This window comes from Populus nigra, chromosome 8, assembly GCF_951802175.1.
Source record: "Populus nigra chromosome 8, ddPopNigr1.1, whole genome shotgun sequence".
Taxonomy (NCBI): domain Eukaryota; kingdom Viridiplantae; phylum Streptophyta; class Magnoliopsida; order Malpighiales; family Salicaceae; genus Populus; species Populus nigra.
In genome coordinates this window covers 21,294,423-21,315,464 of record NC_084859.1, presented here as the reverse complement: position 1 = coordinate 21,315,464, position 21,042 = coordinate 21,294,423, and the positions used below count along the sequence as shown (strand labels likewise).

General features: G+C 34.3%; 3 protein-coding genes across 12 annotated transcripts; 2 read left to right on the top strand and 1 right to left on the bottom strand.

The window, feature by feature from the left end:
• The first annotated feature begins 279 nt into the window (after nucleotides 1-279).
• LOC133702037 (peroxidase 15-like) lies at nucleotides 280-2,243 on the top strand. Its single transcript, XM_062126213.1, has 5 exons — nucleotides 280-309; nucleotides 410-556; nucleotides 1,426-1,470; nucleotides 1,572-1,737; nucleotides 1,822-2,243. Exons 1-5 carry the CDS (start codon nucleotides 280-282, stop codon nucleotides 2,241-2,243), a joined length of 810 nt encoding a protein of 269 aa, XP_061982197.1.
• Nucleotides 2,244-4,618: 2,375 nt separating this feature from the next.
• LOC133702368 (peroxidase N-like) lies at nucleotides 4,619-6,832 on the top strand. The gene is made up of 4 exons (XM_062126705.1): nucleotides 4,619-5,074; nucleotides 5,331-5,513; nucleotides 5,866-6,031; nucleotides 6,199-6,832. The coding sequence occupies exons 1-4, from the start codon at nucleotides 4,859-4,861 to the stop codon at nucleotides 6,612-6,614; spliced, it is 981 nt and encodes a 326-aa protein (XP_061982689.1). The 5' UTR covers nucleotides 4,619-4,858; the 3' UTR covers nucleotides 6,615-6,832.
• A 2,367-nt stretch (nucleotides 6,833-9,199) lies between these two features.
• On the bottom strand, nucleotides 9,200-14,392 carry LOC133702109 (uncharacterized). Of its 10 annotated transcripts, none has more exons than XM_062126324.1 (5): nucleotides 12,530-14,392; nucleotides 10,411-11,171; nucleotides 9,966-10,263; nucleotides 9,587-9,904; nucleotides 9,200-9,457 (listed from the first exon to the last, which is right to left on the bottom strand). In XM_062126324.1, the coding sequence occupies exon 1, from the start codon at nucleotides 14,127-14,129 to the stop codon at nucleotides 12,654-12,656; it is 1,476 nt and encodes a 491-aa protein (XP_061982308.1). In that variant the 5' UTR covers nucleotides 14,130-14,392; the 3' UTR covers nucleotides 9,200-9,457; nucleotides 9,587-9,904; nucleotides 9,966-10,263; nucleotides 10,411-11,171; nucleotides 12,530-12,653. The 10 variants fall into 10 exon arrangements, with proteins under 10 accessions (XP_061982308.1, XP_061982306.1, XP_061982309.1 ...); XM_062126322.1 differs by having other exon boundaries at nucleotides 10,049-10,263; XM_062126325.1 differs by having other exon boundaries at nucleotides 10,103-10,263.
• Between the last annotated feature and the right edge of the window lie 6,650 nt (nucleotides 14,393-21,042).

The following is a 21,042-nucleotide window of genomic DNA, read 5'->3' as shown; positions in this document are numbered from 1 at the left end:
AGGTTTTGAATTATCCATGTCATAAGTTAAATTGTCCAATCAAGTTGGGTTTAGTTTTAAAACATTGGTTTAATTAGATTTTGATATTAAGACTTCTTATAATTTATTCTTTTTTATGGTAAAAAATATTTTATGGTAACAAATTATTCAAATTCAAATTTATACTATTCAAATAGAAACAACATTAGGATCTTCAAAAAAAAAAAAGGAGAAATAAAATATAATATATAGCCTCTCTAAACATTATGTTCTTTATTCTTTCAAAGTATTATCTTGGCAATGGCTTCCAAGAAATTACTTTCTACGGCAGTTCTCATATTCAATCTCTTCCTAGTGTTTTGGTAATTTGCATAAACTCCCTACTAATACTTGTGTGTGCTATTTTTAGCGACTTTTTTTTTTTTTGTAGGCATCTTCAGTATTGAAGGACACAGGTGTGGACATAATACCACTGATGCTTGCTACGTACCAGCGGATTGCGATTCAAGATGCCGACCACATGGGTTTAGTACAGGCACTTGTGTCGTCTTTGATGGTCTTCATATTCCTAGTTCAGGTTGTTGCTGTGTCAATCACAAAAAGGATCTACCATCGTATGGGAGTCTCGTTCCATTCCCATCACCACCTTAAGCAAATTAGCAGTGGCTAATTTCTTGAATAAAAATATCATAGACAATAAATAAATGATGATCTGTAGTCAAATCAAAATTAGTGTTCTTTTTGAAATCTCTTCTTTGGAAAATTAAAAAAGAAAAAACTATTCAAGATATATACTAGACATTTCTACCGAGGGTCATTCTAAAATACCTGTCGTATAAAATGGTAACACTGTCATCTTCACATACAGTTTTTGGATTGCAGCCAAAACACATAAACACCTCATGGTTTCTCTACTATAGCTTGCACAGAGCTTCCTACGTGTGTTCTAATTGTCAGCATTTCATTTAAATTTTGTGAGGGTTTCAAGGAGATTAAGGTGGCATGCATGCATGTTGTGGTACTGGTCCTTTCAAGGGAAACATTTCTGGTTGCAATCCAAAAACTGTATGTGACTACGAAAATGTATATATATGCTCTTAAGAAGGAAACTCTTAAGCAATCATCTATTGAAATCGATTGCTGCCTATACTGAATTCAACGCGTTACCATTTTATACGATAGTCATTTTAGGGCAGAAAGAACCTCATTGTCTATATAAAGGGTGTGTGTGTGGGTGGGTGGGTGTAAACCCATCATATTTGTATTACTGAATTGGAAAGATTCTGAGCTTGGTGGTTGTGTATAATTATTTTGTTCTGAATTATATATCTCATGGGTGACCGATTAGGAGTTTTTTCCCCTTCACTATTAATTCAAGGTGTACATATCGGAAAGAAATAATTACATGTTGTAACATATATATGCATATGGGTAACCAATCACAAGGATAATTCCTGGACTACGGTTGCAGCCCAACAATCAGTTGCCCTGGTATGTAACTACCGCTTAGTTTGAATATCTATTATTTTCTGCCAATTTTTTTCAAAACAAAGATCTAAATTTATCATTCTTCTTTGTTTATTAATTGCAAGTTTGGAGGCCCTTCTTGGGGGAGCTTTCTAGGAAGAAAGGATGGCCTCACAGCTAGCCAAACTGGTGCAAATAAGGCCCTTCCAAGTCCATTTGATCCCCTCATTGCGATTGCATCCAAATTTGCTGCTGCTGGACTAGACAGTAGAGACCTGGTGGCATTGTCTGGTAATTAAATCTTGATATATAAGCATATATTTTCAAGTAACGTGAACGAGTTTAATTACTGATGTCTAATAACTTTTTTGCTAGGTGCCCATGCATTTGGCCCGGTCCGGAGTCTGTTTTTGACTCCCCGGCTTTATGATTTCAACAAAACCAGGAAGCCTGATCCCACTTTGAGCAGAACACAACTGAAGATACTCCATAAATCATGTCCTCGAGGTGGAAATGGGACAGCTCTCACCAACCTAGACCCAACAACAGTAAATACATTTGACAACAGATTCTTCTCCAACCTGCAAGCAAGTGCAGGCCTGCTTCAAAGTGATCAGGAGCTGTTTTCAACTCCAAAGTCAAATACAGTGGAGATGGTTAACCAATTCAGTGCCAACCAGACAGCTTTCTTTGAAAGCTTTGTAGCTTCCATGATTAAGATGAGTTATATTAGTGTTCTAACTGGGATGGAGGGGGAAGTGATGAGGACTCGTTGTCGAAGAGTGAATAATATTTAAATATGAAGTCGATTATAATGTATTAAAGTTTGCAATCTACTCTTAAAATGGTACTATTAATAAAAAAAAATTGATAATTTCGATTCTGATTGAGCTTTTCTGCATGTCTATTGATATTCAAGTGCAAGTTCTTAACAGAAACCTTACTTATTTTGCCAGGAAAAAAATAGAGAAAGATGGATTTATTTCCAACCCCTAAGAACGGCCTAAGATGCAGGGAGGTTTAAAGTAATGCCAAAACCCAAAAGGGTTCTATATATCTTTGCCTACATTCCATAGAATTCTGTAGATTTAGTGTGGTCGTTGTGTGTGTGTTGGAGCTGCGGGCATTTGAAGACTTGGTGCAGGCAATTAATTCTGTATAACAATTAGGCCCAAATTTAAATGCAAAACAGCAGAAGGCATTAAGTTTACAAGAATGCATTAAAAATGGTACGGTCCACTAAAAATAGCCTAAGGAACACAAAAGCCCAGCCTTCTTCGACAAAATTAGGCCGTTTCTGTAATTACTTCAGCTTCTGTTTCGCGTTTTGTTTGCCTGTTTTTATGCTATTCTTAATTGTAAAATATTGATTGTAAAAAAAAATGTACATTGAGTTACTGGGGTGATGCTGATTTTCCTCTGCCTTGGATTCCAATAAGGGCGTTTATCAGCTGATTTTCTAGCTCATTGAATGAAAATTGTTGTTGTTGTTCATCAACTAGAGAGGATTGACAAACATGAACATTTTTTTCTGATGATTTGAAGAGTTTTTGAGGCCTGAAAAATGATGGTACAAATAACGTAGGAGAAGGGCTCAATTGCAAGCTTAAATTAATGGTAGCATTCAATTTTATAACCATTTTTTTGGTGATATTTTGTTGGAACAAGAATCTGAAGTAAGGCTTGAGTTTTGGTTCAGTTAAGTTAGTTCGTGGTCTTTAAGGAACCAAAAGGAGAAAAATGTCTTTGTGGGGTTTGTGACACGTGGTTTGTTCTTATTCAGTTACGTGTCGTCTGTTTGAAGATCCTGATTTTTCATAGAACACTTCAAATTAATCCCCCTGTTAGGGTTTTTCTCAATGGAGTTTCCAAACTACTGATATTCTCAATCGTGTTCCACCATCCTTCATTGTTTCCCATTTGAATCGCTATGATATTCTGATGTAAGGGTGGAAAAACGGGCCAGTCAATTAGGTCCTAGTTACCTCCATCAGATAACATTAACTGACAGTTGATGGATGTTGATGAAGGGACCCAATTGAGGAACTGATAAAATATGAGGGACCTAATAAATAAAATCAATAAATAGTTTGAAGAAAGAGACTAACAGCTTCTCTGTTGAAGCTGTAATATCTATCAGATAGCTGCTGATGTTTAGAATGGACATGCAGACATGGAAATATAAGCATTGGTGCTATCCTCAAGGACAGGCACGTTAATATTCGAGTTTCAGTTGTTGGTTTCTAAGAATTTAATTCTATAATTTTGATCTTTGTGTTGCATTGATAATCTGAGATGTTCTTCAGATTTCCCTGCAAAGATTTGTATTGATCTTCATCTTATGGTTGTGCATTCAAAGCATGCAAGTGTTGGTCTGGCTTTGAGGTGCACTGCTTGGTGTTAGACAGCTGCTTACTTTAGCTTGTTCTTTTTATGGTTTATCCGGTTGACTTGCTGCAGGTCTGGCCTTCTGGTTTTGCTTTCGAAGAAGTAAAATAGAAGAGCTCCAACCATTCACTTCAGAACACATTGAAATGTGGCTGGCTAGCTTTATCATGTTAAGATCTTTCTGATGACATAAAACATATCTTGCATCACAAGGAATATGCTCGAGTGCCTCGTTATGTGGCTAGCTAGCACCAGCTAGCTGATCCAAGACCAAAAAAGGTATTGCAGAAAGGCTATAATTTATGGTTTCTAGTGGCTGGATAATGTTAGAGTTTGTAAGGTGGCTCTGTCATCAGTCCACTTCAATATTATTCCTCATAATTAATAGCCGTAGTTGAAGTGAAGCTGCCATACACTTAATGTTCATGGCAATTGCCAGTTATTTAATCAAGCAGAAGTCAGCTGCAGCTGCTACTCTCTAATTAGATATCAGAATTGAGAAATTGTCCTAATCATGTTTAGTTGCTGCCATTAAATTATAAAAACATGTCCGTATTCGCGTGGCTAAGCCTGTCAGGTGCAGACAAAATTAGAATTCTTCTTAATCTCAGTACCTTCGATTTTAATATGACACTAGTGCTCTTAAGGGTGCTTTGATTCATGAACTTGCAAATAAATGCTTAAATTACATTGAATCTGATAGCAATGCACCCACTTTATTTCATTCAATTTGTTTGTCGGTAATTTTAAATATTCAAGTTTGTAAAATCTACGCAAATGGTAAAGCTTAGTACAGCCTTTTGAGCACAGAAACCAGCCGCAGCCGCCATACATCACCAGCACTAATACTAAATAGAACCGTGTGCTATATTAGTGTAGAAAAGTTGAGATTAACTTTGTCCATGATGTTGGTTATAAATAGAACTTCAAGATTTTTTCAATGCTTAAGTATCTGATCCTTAATCTTGTTAGAACAAGTTTTCTTTCAACACGTCTTGTGAGAGAACTTTCGTAGCTAGTAGCCATGAAGAGGTCGAGCTGCTATAATGGTTATTCGTTGTTTCTGACAATGTTGATGTTATGTGTAGTTGCCAGGTCCCAACTGACTACTGATTTCTATTCGACAACATGTCCTAACCTTCTCCAAATTGTCCGTAGAGAAGTTCAGAAAGCTATCAAGTTCGAAACACGTATGGCAGCCTCTTTGATTCGGCTTCATTTTCATGACTGCTTTGTCAATGTGAGTTTAAGCAGATCCATGCTCATAAGCCTGTGCTAACATCTAACAAATTTATTGCTGGAGGATTGAGTGGTTGCAATATGATTTCCTATAGTCTTTTATGACTTCAGATTGATGAGTTTAAGAATTATTCCACTTGTACCTTGTGCTTTTTAGCCACACTAACTTTTCATTTTTTAGATATATTTTGCAATCAACTTTTCTAAAGCATCATTAGGTCATAATTGACATAAAAACAATGTCTTCTTCTTGATAGGGTTGTGATGCATCAGTTCTGCTGGATGGGAATGATGGTGAGAAGTTTGCTTTGCCTAACATAAACTCGGCAAGGGGATTTGAAGTTGTGGATGCAATAAAAACTGCTGTGGAAAGCCAATGTAGTGGTGTTGTATCTTGTGCTGATATACTAGCCATAGCTGCCCGAGATTCGGTCCTCCTAGTAAGTTTACTCTTTAGATCCTTGCTCGTTTCCGAACACATCAGGTATCCTGAGATAAAACACTTTGCAAGTTAATGATCTGAATAAACTTTGCAGAGAGGACTAATAACTTCTTACAGCAGATGATGAGCTTAATATATATCAAAGCAAATGTTTATTGAAGAATTTCCTCATGACAAATATATGACTGACTCTGATAAAAGAGTTCCTTCCTGAAACAACATATCTATTTCACTTTCTTTCTTGAGTTGCATTATCACAACCATTCAAGTGTTAGTCCAATATAATATGTTTATCAAGTGAATATGAAGTATTTATAGATGACTTTGAATGACAATATATATTGCTGCAGAGTGGGGGGAAATCATGGAGAGTTCTGCTCGGAAGAAGAGATGGACTAGTGGCTAACCAGACTGGAGCAAATGCTAAACTTCCTTCCCCGTTTGAAGATGTGGATACGATCATCAACAAGTTTGCTGCAGTAGGATTAAATATCATAGACGTAGTCGCCTTATCCGGTAATGCATCACATATTCATGGACGGCATGATTCTCTGTGGTCAACTTTGATAAGAAATGCCCCCGTATTGCGTGTCATTCAGTGCTTGTGTATTCTCATCAGAAATTGTGAATTTCATAAATAATTGCATTATGCTGAAGATTGGATTTCATGTAATTTCATGTAGGTGCTCACACAATTGGACAAGCAAGATGTGCCACCTTCAACAACAGATTGTTCAACTTCTCGGGAACCGGTGCTCCGGACAGTACAATGGAATCAAGTATGGTGTCTGATCTGCAAAATCTATGTCCACTAACTGATGATGGCAACAAGACTACAGCTCTTGATCGGAACTCCACTGATCTGTTTGACAACCACTATTTCCAGAACTTGCTAAACAATAAGGGTCTTCTCTCTTCTGACCAAGAACTATTTTCAAGTACCAATTTGACAACCAAAGATCTGGTTCAGACCTATAGCACTAATCAAAATCTTTTCTTAAATGACTTTGCTAATTCCATGATCAAAATGGGGAATATAAGCCCGCTAACAGGGTCTAGTGGAGAGATCAGGAAAAAATGTAGTGTGGTTAATTCGTAAGACGAAATTCATTAAAGTAGGGTTTGATAGGTAAGGAGTGTGCAAGAGTTCATTGCTCTCTATCGAAGCTGTATGGTCAGTGAAGTCATGCACTACAGGTCTTGTTTTAGCCCATGAATAAATTCATAATGAGGTGGGTTTTATATATTCTGATGGAATATATATACCTGTCTTCTCTCCCCCTTTCTAAATGGCAATATCATGCAACTCAAATTGTACTTGTACTTGTTTTAGCCCATGAATAAATTCATAATGAAGTGGGTTCTATAGATTAGTAACCAAACACTAATCTATAGAACCATTACTCATCTTCGATAAACTTGGGATTAATATGTCCTGATTATTAATAAAGTTCCTAAAAAGAAGATAACACGTAAGAAAAATGGCACTAAAGATGCAATCAGGGGCATCATTGCCAAGCTCTAAATCTGTGCCTTAAGCAGCCAGGACGATATAAAATGAGTCTGTAAAAAGAGTGAAACTATCACATTGTTAGCAGCATATCATCTCGGGCCAAATCATCATCATTCTGCAATCTGTAGCAAAGTCAACGATGAGCCTCTAGTTCGATAACATGAATCTCCTGCTCTCTTACAAGAGGTCTTGGGTTTCAGCCTCTAGTAAATCACAAAAAGTTCCGCAGAAAAGTCTCTAATCCCATTAAAGTGGTTCTGAAGCAAAGTCTATTAAGCCAATTGTATAACTTCACGAGCCACGAAGAATTGGCCCCATCAACATCTGCTATTAGTGTTTTTCACCTTCAAAATATTACTGAATTTGTTGGAAATGTTATCCTTCGATATTTTAGCTCTATGGACATGATGAAAACTATCTATAGCTATGATTAACAGGAAAAAATGTTGATTTTTTTTATTTTTGCAACATATTAAACTGAAAATATTATATATGGTGATTGTTTAAAATCTGGCATTCAAATCATTGTATGCTGCATATGACCATCCTTAAAGCCTTAATCTATTGCCAACGATAACGAATCAATATATTATGATTATGGAAAATGTGGTCATCCAGGCAAGATTTCACTCCCAGATTAATTTCTATAGCATTTGGCAATTCGAAGTAGCATACTTGCACCTACTTTAGGCATGTTTGGTCCCAGTAAATCTGTAGTTTCTATCATCGCATAATTCAGAATGTACATGTGACACTATTCCTTTCATTTGGATCATATTTTTGCACAACATCAAAAACGGATTGGTTAAAGAAAACTTGGCAATTTTGGTTGCATATTGCAGTATTTTTCTACCGGTGGATATTGAAGGCTGTTCAAATAAATATATTGTTTGTTTGATTAGAAACATTCACAGTTTTATTTTTTAAAAAATAAAATATATGTTTATTACTCCTTAAAAGGTTTACAAGACTTCTAAATAGATCAGAAAACCTTATTTTTACTAGGGAACAACTAAAAATTCAAAATATAAAGAAAATAAACAAAAAAAAATCCAAACCAAAATTAGATTGAAAAAACATTAAAAAAATAATAAAATGAACCTAAACAGGAGCATCATGTCTCAAAACACAATTATAAATGATTTGATGGTTTGTTCAACAACGAACAATACAATAATTGTTCCAGATAAATTTTCCTATAGAATCTCACCTCACCTGTAAAAATTTAAATTCAATTCAATAATTAACAATCAAATTTATTAAAGTTTTAAAGAGCTAATCGGAACTAATTGTCCTATAGACATTTTTTTTAGCCTAAACAGGTCATGCATATATCCTATTTAGATTAAATTCTTATTTAATAATATTAAAATTTTACCTGAATATTCAGAACAATTATGTCTATAAACCCGGGTACATCACATGTTATTATAATTTTGCCGAAGCTCAAATTATCCTCGAAACAAGACGGTCTTAAAAGCCTCGAAGGAAAAATCTTCATCAACGTTTGTCTCTAGGTTTAAATTTAGTAAAAAAAGAAAAACTGTAACCATTAAACTTATTATCTACGTTCTAAATATAACCAAATCGACAGGTAAGTAAATGGGGGTTGATGGTCCAAGGAATGTTGATCAAGCTTCCAACATCAAGCCCACGATTAAGCATAAACACAACCATTTCCAGTTTGCTTTTAGACCACAAATTCCAGGTCATACAGGCTTCCAACATCAAGCACACAATTTTGATGGTCCATGGGCTGGGCTATAGTGTTCAAGCAGCACTTGCAGGCCTTCTCCAGCAGCCAAAAATAGCCGACCACCATGTCTCCCGCATTTTTTCTTTCTCCTCCTATTCTCTCTCTTATTCTCGAGATTCACGCCATCCCAGCCACAATAAAAAAAAGTCCTCCCCTTTTTTTATGTTAATTATAGTTCTCATTCCCTTAATTATATTTTCATTTAAACCAAACCAAGTTTATCCTAAATGAAAAACAAAATCAGTCCATAGATCTTTTCATTTATTTTTTTTTTTTTTTTTGAGCTTTTCCATAGGCTTTGATATTCTGAGCTCTTTTGGTTCTTTATTTGAAAAAGTCAATTCAATTCTGTTTTTTTTATTTTATTTTCTAATTATTTTTTCATTTGATATCTCAGGTCAATTTTCACGATTGATTTTACGGAAGATTTTCTTGACTAATCATTATTTTGCTCAACCCGATTTTTTAGGTTCAAACCTTCAAATAAAGATCCTCCGAGAAACAAACTTCGCAATCGAAAAGGTAAAATCCTAAATGTTCTTTTTATCTTTGGACATGAAGTTGTTCTAAATATTCGTAACAGCTTACAGCAGCAGCAGCAGCAGCAGCAGCAGCCAGCCAGCCAGCCAGCCATTGAAATCAGGACCCAAGGAAAGGTCAGGATTGAAAGAGGCTGCGATAGGAAGGAAGGAATAAATAATGGGTTTCTATTCCACTTTGGAAAATTCGTCTGTCAAAAAGTAAACGTAAATACAAATTTAAAAAAGGAAGGCAACGTGTGAGCTAAAGGCAAAACCCATACCCATAAGGCATTGTTGCATGCGTGACACACTGCCTTATCCTCGGCAGCAATCTTTAACACGGGTGGAGATCATGGTCAGCATCACCAGTGGAGGACTTCTACTCGTACATCACCATTAACCATTCAAGGATGTGCAAGAACCACATGGCCAGTTGACATTGACCCAGTCTCAACATCACCCACATAAATTCATATCCAAATTAGAGGACAAATTGAGATGAGCTCTTAAAGCATTTAGCAGGCCAATCCCACCACCACAAACATCCATCTTGGAAGCTGCCTTTTAAGGGTCAACCACACAGGAAACAAGTGTTTGTCCTGTAATTTGAATGATGCTCACTCAATTCATGACTAGATTACAAACACATGCTAGTATTACCATGAGAATGAATTCTGTCGAGATTCAACTAATGGAATTGCATCAATATTCATGACTAGATTACAAACACATGCTAGTATTACCATGAGAATGAATTCTGTCGAGATTCAACTAATGGAATTGCATCAATAATAAACCTGATGCGGCAGACAAACAATGGTGGCATAGCTTCGTGTCGGGCAGGAGAATGCAGGAACACGTGATAAGGAAGATGGAGAGAGACCAAAGTGTCATGTTCTCATAAACCTCATCTCCTGGAATGCTGATCGATGTATCACTGAAATCATATCCTCGGTAGCTAGCACAGAAGAGAAGATTTCAGAAACATGTGATGCAACCAAAACCAATTGAATGCCAGAATGCGCAGAATAATTGATCTCAACTACGAAAACTAATTTAATACAGTATCTTATAAGCTATCAAAAGTGAGTACTTCTCATCTCACCATCCCGTGTTCAGGTCAATAACAGCATTCGCTGGACAAAGGCTTATTGCAAATTGGCCACTGCATAGGATGCTGCTGCTGCAGAGTGGCTGATACCATCAATCACTCTGCTTCCTTGGCTGAGACCCATGTCCCCCACTCACCCCCATCTTTAAAATCCCATGTGAATGAATCAGTTTCAGCTCAAGAATGTTCTCACTTGCACCAATGATTGGAATCATCCTCGTTGACAGACAAAAGACCAAGTTATGCAACTGAAAGATAGACATGCATAAGCCATGACTCAGTCTGATCAAGCAACCAATCCACTGTTGGGTGGATTGGTAGCTGGTCTGTGTGGCCAGTAAGAGAGTCAAATTATTTACCTCCACAAAGAGTCCCAAAAAAATAAATATAACCAAGCCAGAATATGTTAAAATGTCATTAGGAGGGTTTCGCATTCTTTAAATTCAAAAGGAAACAAACCTAGTCAATCAAGTAATAAAACAAATTTTGAAACTCATTCTAACAACTGACAATTTGGGAAAAGATTCATCCAAGGTCATCGTCCCATTCTTTCAATACAATATTCAAATGCAATATGAAGAGATAATGAACTTATAGACAAAAATCCCCACAAATGCACCAGATTCCGACCCACCTCATTTGCAAGTCAAAACTTACTGTCAAGCTCATTAGCATCATCAAGTCCACGATTTTTTGCATCATCCACCAGTACAATCACTTGTGTGAAAGCAACATCAGCCTGCTACTTCACACACCTATAAAAGGCAGCAAAAAAAAATTAATGCTGCATCTCTAGAAAACACAAGCATCACATTTATGGGTAACATATGAATCTCAGGGGCTACAGTGGCTCAAACAGAGGACAGTTATTTTTATGATCAATTGGACCATCCAAAGCTCAAAAGCAATTTTAAGTAACTATCTGTCCGCAATTACAAGTCAAAATGCATTAACCACATATGGTGATATGGTGAGATACTTTATGTTCTCATGCAACATGTTGCACTATAGCCCTCTCTGAACAATCCTGTAACAGAAATACCAAGGGACAAAGAGCATTTTAGAGACCATTTGCTTTCCAATTTTGGCCACTGGTTGTCACTCCAACAGTTACTGGACCACAGACCACAATTAGCAGCAATAGTTGTAGGCATCACAGGTAAAAGTTTAGCACTGATAAGCAAAGTTCCAAGAGCAACCCTGCAACCAAATCTCCCAGCATTCTCAAATTGTAAAGTGTTAATCAGGTACTCTCAGATAGGAAAGTCTTATTGAAATCTCCAACAGCTGGTATTCTACTTCTATTCATGTCTGGAATCGTAAGGAGATAAACCTACCATCCACTATTAAGTCACAGAAATCACTCAATCATGTATAATTTTTATGGCTAAATGTCATAACAATCTGGGATTTCAGAGGGTGAATTCTTCAGGCTCACAAGTTTCAGATCTCCTGACAAAACCACCACAAAGAACATGAAGATACAGCCATAAAGAATACAAAAAAATATCGCTAACCAAATATAGAAACATAAACAAAATGATAACAATTACAAAAGTACATGTGCACAGATCAGAATAGCAGGCCTCCCTTCCATGCAATGAAGAATTGAAATAATACTAGAAGGTAATAGACATATAAGTACTGATAATTTGTATAAAACATTCAGAAAGGCATTCCATGGAAAAAGAAATAACATGGTGGAAATGATTATGGCATTAGACAAAAGAAAAGCTAGTACATCATGGACATCATGGTTAAAGATTTACGTTACACATTCCAGGTTACATCCATCTCCAAAGGCATAAAACGCAACATACAGATTTGCTTTTAACAGAACGACACCTTCAGATAGCCCCCAATTACCCTGAACCTTACCACCCAAATAACACCCGCAGCCCTAAAAAGGATAACAAGATGCAACTTACTTCCTACATTTCTTAAACTGAATAAGGAAAAATCAGGGAGTCAAACAAACTCTCCCTATTTCCTCCTTTCAGACCATAAAAACATAAAAGAAAAGGGAAAATTAAACTACATCTACAAAGATCACGTTTATCCTTTGCGTAAAGGCATAAGCAAAATATTCCATTTTTTCAGAGAAGAGACTTACATTAACGCGGGACAAAAGATTAGTCACCACCGCCAATGCTCTTCTCTAAGTGAAACTGTTCATCAATGGACTTCCTTCTTTGAAACAATTGTCTTGCACAATCCTGTTGTCACCAATATCATAATCACCCTTGGACAGGCTCCTCCTCCTCCTTTGCAACCAGCCTGTCTAGCAAAACTTCAATTCCCCTTTCTTCATCCTTTGCTCCATCATCCTTCCCCGTTTCTGCATCAGTAGGTACAAACCAGTCTCCTCTTTCTCCACCCTTAACTTCATTTTCCTTAATAATCACTTCGTCATTTCCTACAACTTCATCATCTCCTACATATCCACTAGTTGCGTTCTCATCCTTAACCTTATGCTTCACAATAAGGTGATCATCAGGTACATTCTCTTCCATACAAACATCATTACTCTCCTCCTTACCACCATCTCTAACATTCCTTCTCTCTCCATTTCCACCTACATACTCCATCACCTCCTCGTTACCATCACCTCCAGTATTCCCACCAATATCAGTTACTCCATCACTCTCATTCTCATCATTCTCCGAAACATTCTCCACAACCTCCTCATTAACATCCTCCACAACCATAGCACTACTGCTCTGCCCATGATGATGATGCTGCTGCCTCTCTAAAAACTGCAACCTCCTCCTCAGATCCCCCAACTCCCTCTCCATCAAAAACAATCTTTCTTTCAAAGTCAAATTCTCCTCTTCCAATTGCGCTATGTGGGTGTCCTGATCATCAACCCTATTCTCCAAAACATTATTATAACTATACTCCCCTCCTCCGCCGCTTGGATAAATCATCTCAAACCTACTCAAATCATGATCCAATCTCCTCTCCACTTCCACATGCTCCTCTACATCACTCTCACTCGATCCATTTCCCTCTTCATCTTCCTCATCCTCATTCGCTTCGTTCCCCGGCGATCTCAACCTAATCAACCCCTTCATCGATCCATACCCATCAACACCCCACTCCTCCTTCGCCATATCCCCCAACACCTCCCTCGATGGCGAAAATATCGGAGTCGGCAACACCGCCGGAGTCACCGGACACGGCGAAACCAACGACGCAATCCCACCAGACTTTTTCGCACGGATAATAAACGACGTCGTATTCCTCGGGGCATAAGGCGCGAAACGGTTATTAAATTTCTTCTTCGGATGATAATATTTCCGCGCTTTCATTCTGTTTTGTGTTTGCAAATCATTCAAGCTCGGCGGCTTATACCCTCCACCACCGGATAAGGCAGGGTTATTATTGGAATTCTCCATTCTTTTGTTGTTGTTGACATTTTTACCCTTCCAGTTGTTGTTGTTGCTGCTGCTTCGAGGCTTCGAAGGGACAAAATTGTTATTGAACTTCAACGGATTCTGCTGCTGATTTTGAAACTTCTTGTACGGTCTCTGGTTCATCATCATCAACGGCTGTGGTTGATTCATGGCTTGACTGTGACTCAACATCTGTGACTGAATAGAAATCGGTGGAGGAGGAGGTTGTGCCGGATTCATGACCGGAATAGGCGGTGCCTGACTCATCAATAGCGGTGGCTGCTGGTTCATGATCGTCGCCGGTGGCTGATCGTTCATTATTCAAACAAACAAACAAACAAACCCTAACAAAAATGAAAAAAAAAAACCTAAAATTCTTGATTTTGATTTTTAAAAAGAAAATCACAATTGCAATCAAAACCAGATTTCGAAGATTGAAGATCGGATCAAGAAACCCTAAAAAGATTGATTTTTTATTTGATTTTTTAGGGTTTTTAAATTTTTGATTTATTTTTTTTTATTTTTAGAGATCTGGAGATTTCGTCTTTCTGGCTAATATTTTAGGACCGTTAATAGTGAGAAAGTAGGGTAGGGGGTAGGGGTTGGTTATATAGGGGTTGAGGGGGATTTATGACTATTGGATTTGGGGAGACGGTAGAGATGAGAGCACGTGTCGGCTCATGGGTGTTTTGATTTGAGTGCTGGAATGGGATTAGGGGGAGAATTGCAGGTTAGCCCTGATTCTTTTTGGATTTACGCTGTAGGTGTTGATGTGTTGGTATTTGCTTGGGAGGAATCAGGGGAAGTTGCAATTTGGTCCTTTTGGGCTTTGGAAGAGTTGTGTATGAAATTCAATTAAAACAATAGTTTTATGAAGAATTAGGGTTTTTTTTATTCTTTAATAATATCAATCATTGATGGAGTGGTAATAACTTTTCTTTTCATGCATGTTTCTAGATACGAATAAAATAAATATAACTTTTTTATAAAAAAATTAGAGTTAAAATTAAAATTAAAAAATGATTGCAAATATAAATTATAAATACTTCAGATAAAAAAAACATAAATATTTTATCTATATTTCTTCAACATAAATATATTTTGCTAAAGAAACATAGACAAAATATAAAATAAATGTATCTCTGAAATAATTTTGACGTGAATTTATATATTTTTAATATAAAAAATCTATAAAAATATATATATGATTTATTTTTATTGTATTTATTTTTTTAATTGTGAGTCCATAACCATATACTATTTAAAAACACACCATTCCTAAAATGATCGATTGTGCTAGAAAGGGAATGAGTATTTTTCTCACTTCTTCTGTGATATCCAGCTCATGTGATGAATGTTTTAGGCATTTTAACAAACCCATGAATATGGTATACCTGTCGGTCTAAGGCTCTAAGCCCTCTCTCTTTTTTTCTTGTATTTCCAAATATATATATATATATATATATATATATATATATATATATATATATATATATATATTGTAACCATAGATGACTACCTAACCTTAATCAGAATCTAACCTAATCTATGCAATAAGCAACAAATTTTCTGATAATCACCAAACGTTCTATCTCATTTTGTTGTACTTAGCATTCAAAAGATCTGTTTCTGTAGTAAAACAAAAGGAAAGGAATTATTATATATAAATTATTGTTGTAGTAAACATATCTTAAAAATTGACTCCGTATAAGAAAAATACTAGGACATAGTGAGCAATGAAATGCTTCTCAACCATTTAATAAGTAATCTAGTAGTTCAGAATCAAAAAATTTGTTTTTTCTGTGATATCAGGTTCAAGTTCTGAAATTATTAATATTAATGATTATTGAAAACTTACTTGATTGTTAACTTTAAGGCCCATAAAAATTCGTCGAGATGCGCGCAACTTAACCCGAACACCCAACGTGAATAAAAAAAAAATTCATGCTAAATTTATTTTTTTACAATAAATAACTTAACTTATAACTAACTCAACTAAAATAATATTTATAATTCTAGTTGGTGACTCGTAAACAGTAAAGTAAAAAACGAGGACTTTTATATATTCTGTGGACAGTGAGATTTAAATCATGATAAGTTTTTAACATATACTTTTCAATCAAGGAGCCTAAAAATTAATGTTCAATCAAGTATCTATCCATACCTTGGGCATAAAAGTTGGAGTGTGAAGGATGGACTCATTAGTGAAAGACACTTTGTACTTTACTAGATTTAGATATATGGTAATAATTTTAAAATATTAAGCTAGAGATTAAAAATGTATTTTTATTTATTTTTTAGGTTTGAAATTTGAAGTTATCATCTACAAAAAAATTATTAAATATTTTGAAATGCATCAATTGATACAGGGTGAATAAAAAAACTAAAAAACTGATTTAACCAAATAAACAAAAAAAATTAACTAAAAAAACCGAATTGGACTCAAAATGATCACCTCTAGATACAACTCTAGATACAAGGTATGTTTTTAAAATCTTTAAAAAAATTAGTCTTTATTAACATATAAACTAATATAAAAATATACATTTATTATCAAGTTAAAGAAAAAAAAAGTGGTAGAATATTCCATTTTCACAATATTTGTAACAACAGAGCTACCTTTTAAAACACGAACACCAGCATCTAAAAAAAAAAGCCATGGATTCTCTACCTTTTTCTCTCTTGGCATCCTTTTCACTTCCCTGCCACACCTTAATTAATCTACCTTTTTTCTACTAGCAAATTTCTTTCTTATACCGTCAACTTTATTATCAAATAAAATGATAATATGCATATAAACGAATGAGAACAAGTCATCCACTATAAGATTTGAGTTTTCAGAATAAAAATCGTACTCGACTATGGTATCAGAGTGTTAAAGATATCCAAGAAATATTACTTCACTGCCAATCCTGTACGCGTGTAAGAACGTAACATGATTGTAGAACATGAAATCAATTCTAACACAGTTTAATACACCGGATAAAGAATGATTCCGGAGAAATGAAAACAAGAATATTGGCTTGATTTTACAGAAAATGGACTGGTACTGTGTATGATAATTGGAGAAATGGAGTTGATGATAGAGGCCACTGATCCCATCTGGTGATCTCGAATCTCCATACGGATTGGTAACTAATCGAACCTCACCTTCCTCTTTGATTTGTCAATGTCACTCACGTGAACACCTTCGATCAGTTCACAACACGTATGAGACTTTGCATGATAAGATAGAACATCGTTGCATAAAAGAATGGAATCTTCCTTCAAAAAGACGGGGGGGGGAGAGAGAAGAAAGAGAACAAGAAATTGCCTGTTTTTGTATCAAATACCCATCAAAACCAATCCAAATATATGTCTTTTTTAGAATAGTTTTTGTTTGAATTATTTCCTGGTGAATAGAAAATAAAAGTGTAATTATTATCAAACACATTCAAAATTACAGCAATCAACTGCTAGCAGCCCCAACCACATCGATTGGATTAAACGAATCCTTTGAGAATTGGAAATTGTGCTTGAACTGGGCTAAATAAGGTGCTATTTGATGACAAAGATGCAAAGGGAAATGAAAGTGAACTGGTTACGTTCTCGTTCGGAGCTGCTGCAAGAATTCCCAATCCTCGGCTGAGTCGAGTTTGGAAACAGGAACGGGAACAAAGAAAAGAATTAATGCTATAGGGATGAAGATCAGCATCCCGAACCCAGCACCATGCAGTCAGATAATTGAACGGATGGATTTTCATAATCCCATCTTTTCATCACAAATTTGCTGATATAGGAGATTTTGGAGGAACTGACTTGTCAGATCATCACAATTCACATAGATTGTAGCTGGGGTTCGTTTTAGGATATTTTGTTCATAACTTTTGCTATGAGTATTAAAACGACGTAAATTACCTCCTTACAGGATCCTAAATTCCATTTTTAAAAAAAAAATTATTTTTATTTTTATGATTTTATGGTGATTTTTATGTCGGATTCTGCTTAAGTTTTATGTCGGATTTTCCTGTATTTTTATTTTATTGAATAATTGAAATTAATATTCTATATTCTGCCATGTTTTCAGAAAGTTCTGCTTCTCTTTCGCTTTCAAAATTGCTGGTTGAAATTGTTAAGGTTAGCACTCTCGTCTTTTTTTCTTTCCATTTGCTCTTGTGGTTCTGATCTTAACTTCTGGATCAAAAACAAGTTCATTTGTGCAAGAAGATCTTGACATAAATTAGTTTACTATTTGAAGGAAAATTAAATAAAAACTTTCTCGACAACAGCATCAAAATTTGATCGAGTCATCGGAACCTTTAAAATATATTTCTAACTTTACTATCACACTGAAATAAAAGATTAGGGATTAATAAGAAAACTAAACAAAATTAAAATTTTAAAAAGAAGACAAAAGATAATTTAGTATTTATATGCTCAGTACAAAGAAATTGTCTATTCAACAAATTAGATTGATCATCAAAATAAAACAAATATTCTTTTAATTCAAGCAAATACTTAAATTCCTTTAAGCAAGGAATATATATATATATATAAAAGCAAAACCCTCTAATTAATTCCTTAACATCAATCGAATTAAAGATCGAAAAGAAATTTTTATATTCGGTGACGAAAGCTTTAAAAGTGAAAAACAATTAAGTATTCCAAATTATCGTTAAAAAACTTAACGATTTTTTACTTGTCTTATTCTTTTACCCTGAAAGGTAAATCAATCTAATTCATTTATTTTGCTTCTTTCTTGATCTAAAACAAGTACTTGAATGTCTAGAAATAAAGTTGGAAATATCTCCTTTCATAATCTAAAACAATAATAGAACAAAACTCCTCAGAAACAAGAGCTAAAGTTTAGGTCATAACTGCTAAAACAATAACAAAAACAAAAACAAAGAGAAAAGAACGATGCAGAGAAGAACAAGAAGAAGAGAGTTGTTTCTGCTGTGATTTGCTTCTTTTACCCCTACTCTTCGTTGTTGTTTTTCATTAATGTTACTTAATTCCTTCTTTTTTATCTGGTCATTAAGGTTGGTTAAATTCCTTTGAATTTGTGTTGAAAACTGACTCTATAGTTGTCATAATTCTATTGTAATTTAGACTCTACTATAACTTAGGCTTTGTTTCTCGCTTGATTTCTTGCAATAACCGACCATTCCAGCTGTATTCTTTTCTTTATGGAATGTTAGAGGTTTGATTTTCACCTTTCTTGGAAGGCCCACCATTTCTATATCAGACTCTCAACCGTAATGAGATGTTCGGTACCGTTAGTTTCCTTATCAGATTAAGAAACTAATCTTGTCCTTCAACTTGCGTTTAATTTGTTGCCTTCAAAAAGTTCTGACCTGACATCCTTTATAAAAGTTGTAGTTTTGGGTGTGTAGATGATTTTGAGCTATTGAATCGCATGATTTCAATATATGAGGCTCAAAATATGTCTATTTGAGTTTGTAATATCAAAGTAAAGAATCCTACTACAAATAGGATTTCGACCTAATTTTGCAGGTCTAATTAAAGGTCCAAATGATCTCGTATTTCTAATCATAATCCTTTCATGGAAAGCTTGATATGTGTACTTTAACTTTGATTCAGCCAATATTCACATTCTAAAATTATAACTTGGTGAAAAACCTATCATAAAAGGCAAGATCCAAAATATAAAATGTAAAAATTCTTATCTTTTAGCAATTACTTCACAAAGTCTCTTAAGCATACCAAACTCATAAAAATAACTTTCAATAAGTTCAAAACACATTAAAAAACATAGTGTAAAATGAATTACAACATATGTATATTTCGCACTTATCAAATTCCCTCACACTTAGTCTTTGCATGTCCTTGGGTAAAATTTCATATTTACTTTTCCAATGTCAAAAATACAATGTCATCAACGAACAATAATTAAACTCTCAAACACATTAAAAAAATATATTGTAAGGAATAAAAATATATGTATATTTTTCACTTATTTTCTTTCATTTAATGAAAGGAAACAATTGTTTTCATAATCTAAGGTATAAGGGATACCTAGAATTACTATGTAGGTACTTGTCATAAGACATTTACACTGAACTGACCTACATGAGAATTTCATATGGATATCATTTGTGTTTATGAAAAGGCTCATTTGACGGTTGTGTAAGTGATCCTTAAACTTGAGATAACTAAGTTATCTTATATAGGAAGTGTGTTTGATCTTGTTGCATGTTATCTTGGTAAATGTAACAAATAGGTAGACATTGGATATAACGTAAACTATATGAAGGTATTTGAGTGATCAAGAGAGGATTCATCACCCTAGGTGAATTAGAAAAAATATTTCACATATTCTCAAATAGTATTGATTGTTAAATCCTTGTGTAATGTAAAATGAGATTTGAAAAGAGTTTCAAATCTTATTCAAATAATTAATGATTATAATGTTGCGAATAAATATGATTTGACATAGCAGACACTCCATGCTAAAATATCTAAATTGAAACATTATTGATGAAGGAATAATAATTACACTAAAAAATCAATCGGCTACTAAAAAGTTAAGTCAAACCACTTATGACTTTCTTAATATTTAAGGAATCATGACACATTATTAAACAATGCACTAGATCTTCAAATATAAATTAATCAATTATTAAATGGATAATAAAATTAAATTTTTTGATTTATTTAATTCTATTTATTTAAAATTATAATTTATATTTGGGTCAATATATTAAGAACCTAATGCATCATATATTAAATACTATTAATCATAAATTAAATGAAAAATAATTAATAAAATATAACTTAATTAAAAATAATTTTAAAAATTAAATACTAAAATATATTTAATTCAGTGATTATAATTCTAGTCTTAAAATAATCACGTAAAAACTTGATTGATTAAATTTCTAAAATTATCCTTAAATAATAAATAAATATTATTTAAATGATAAATATATATTATTTATATGACTTTTAGAATTTTTTATAAATATAAAGTTATATTTCTTATTTTTTAAGGTTATTTGTTAGATAAAAAAAAACTATAAAATCACAAAATAAAAAACCTACACTCTTAAGCATTGCAATCTTTCTCTTCTAAATAGAGATTTAGAAAATTTTTCATTAGTAGTTTCTATTTAGAAGATTTATCACTAGTTGTTCATGTGAATTACCTTTGAAAACTGGATAACTGAACGACTTGTAGTTTGCAATAACCCATCCTTTAAAAAATTATTTAAATAAAAAAAATCAAATC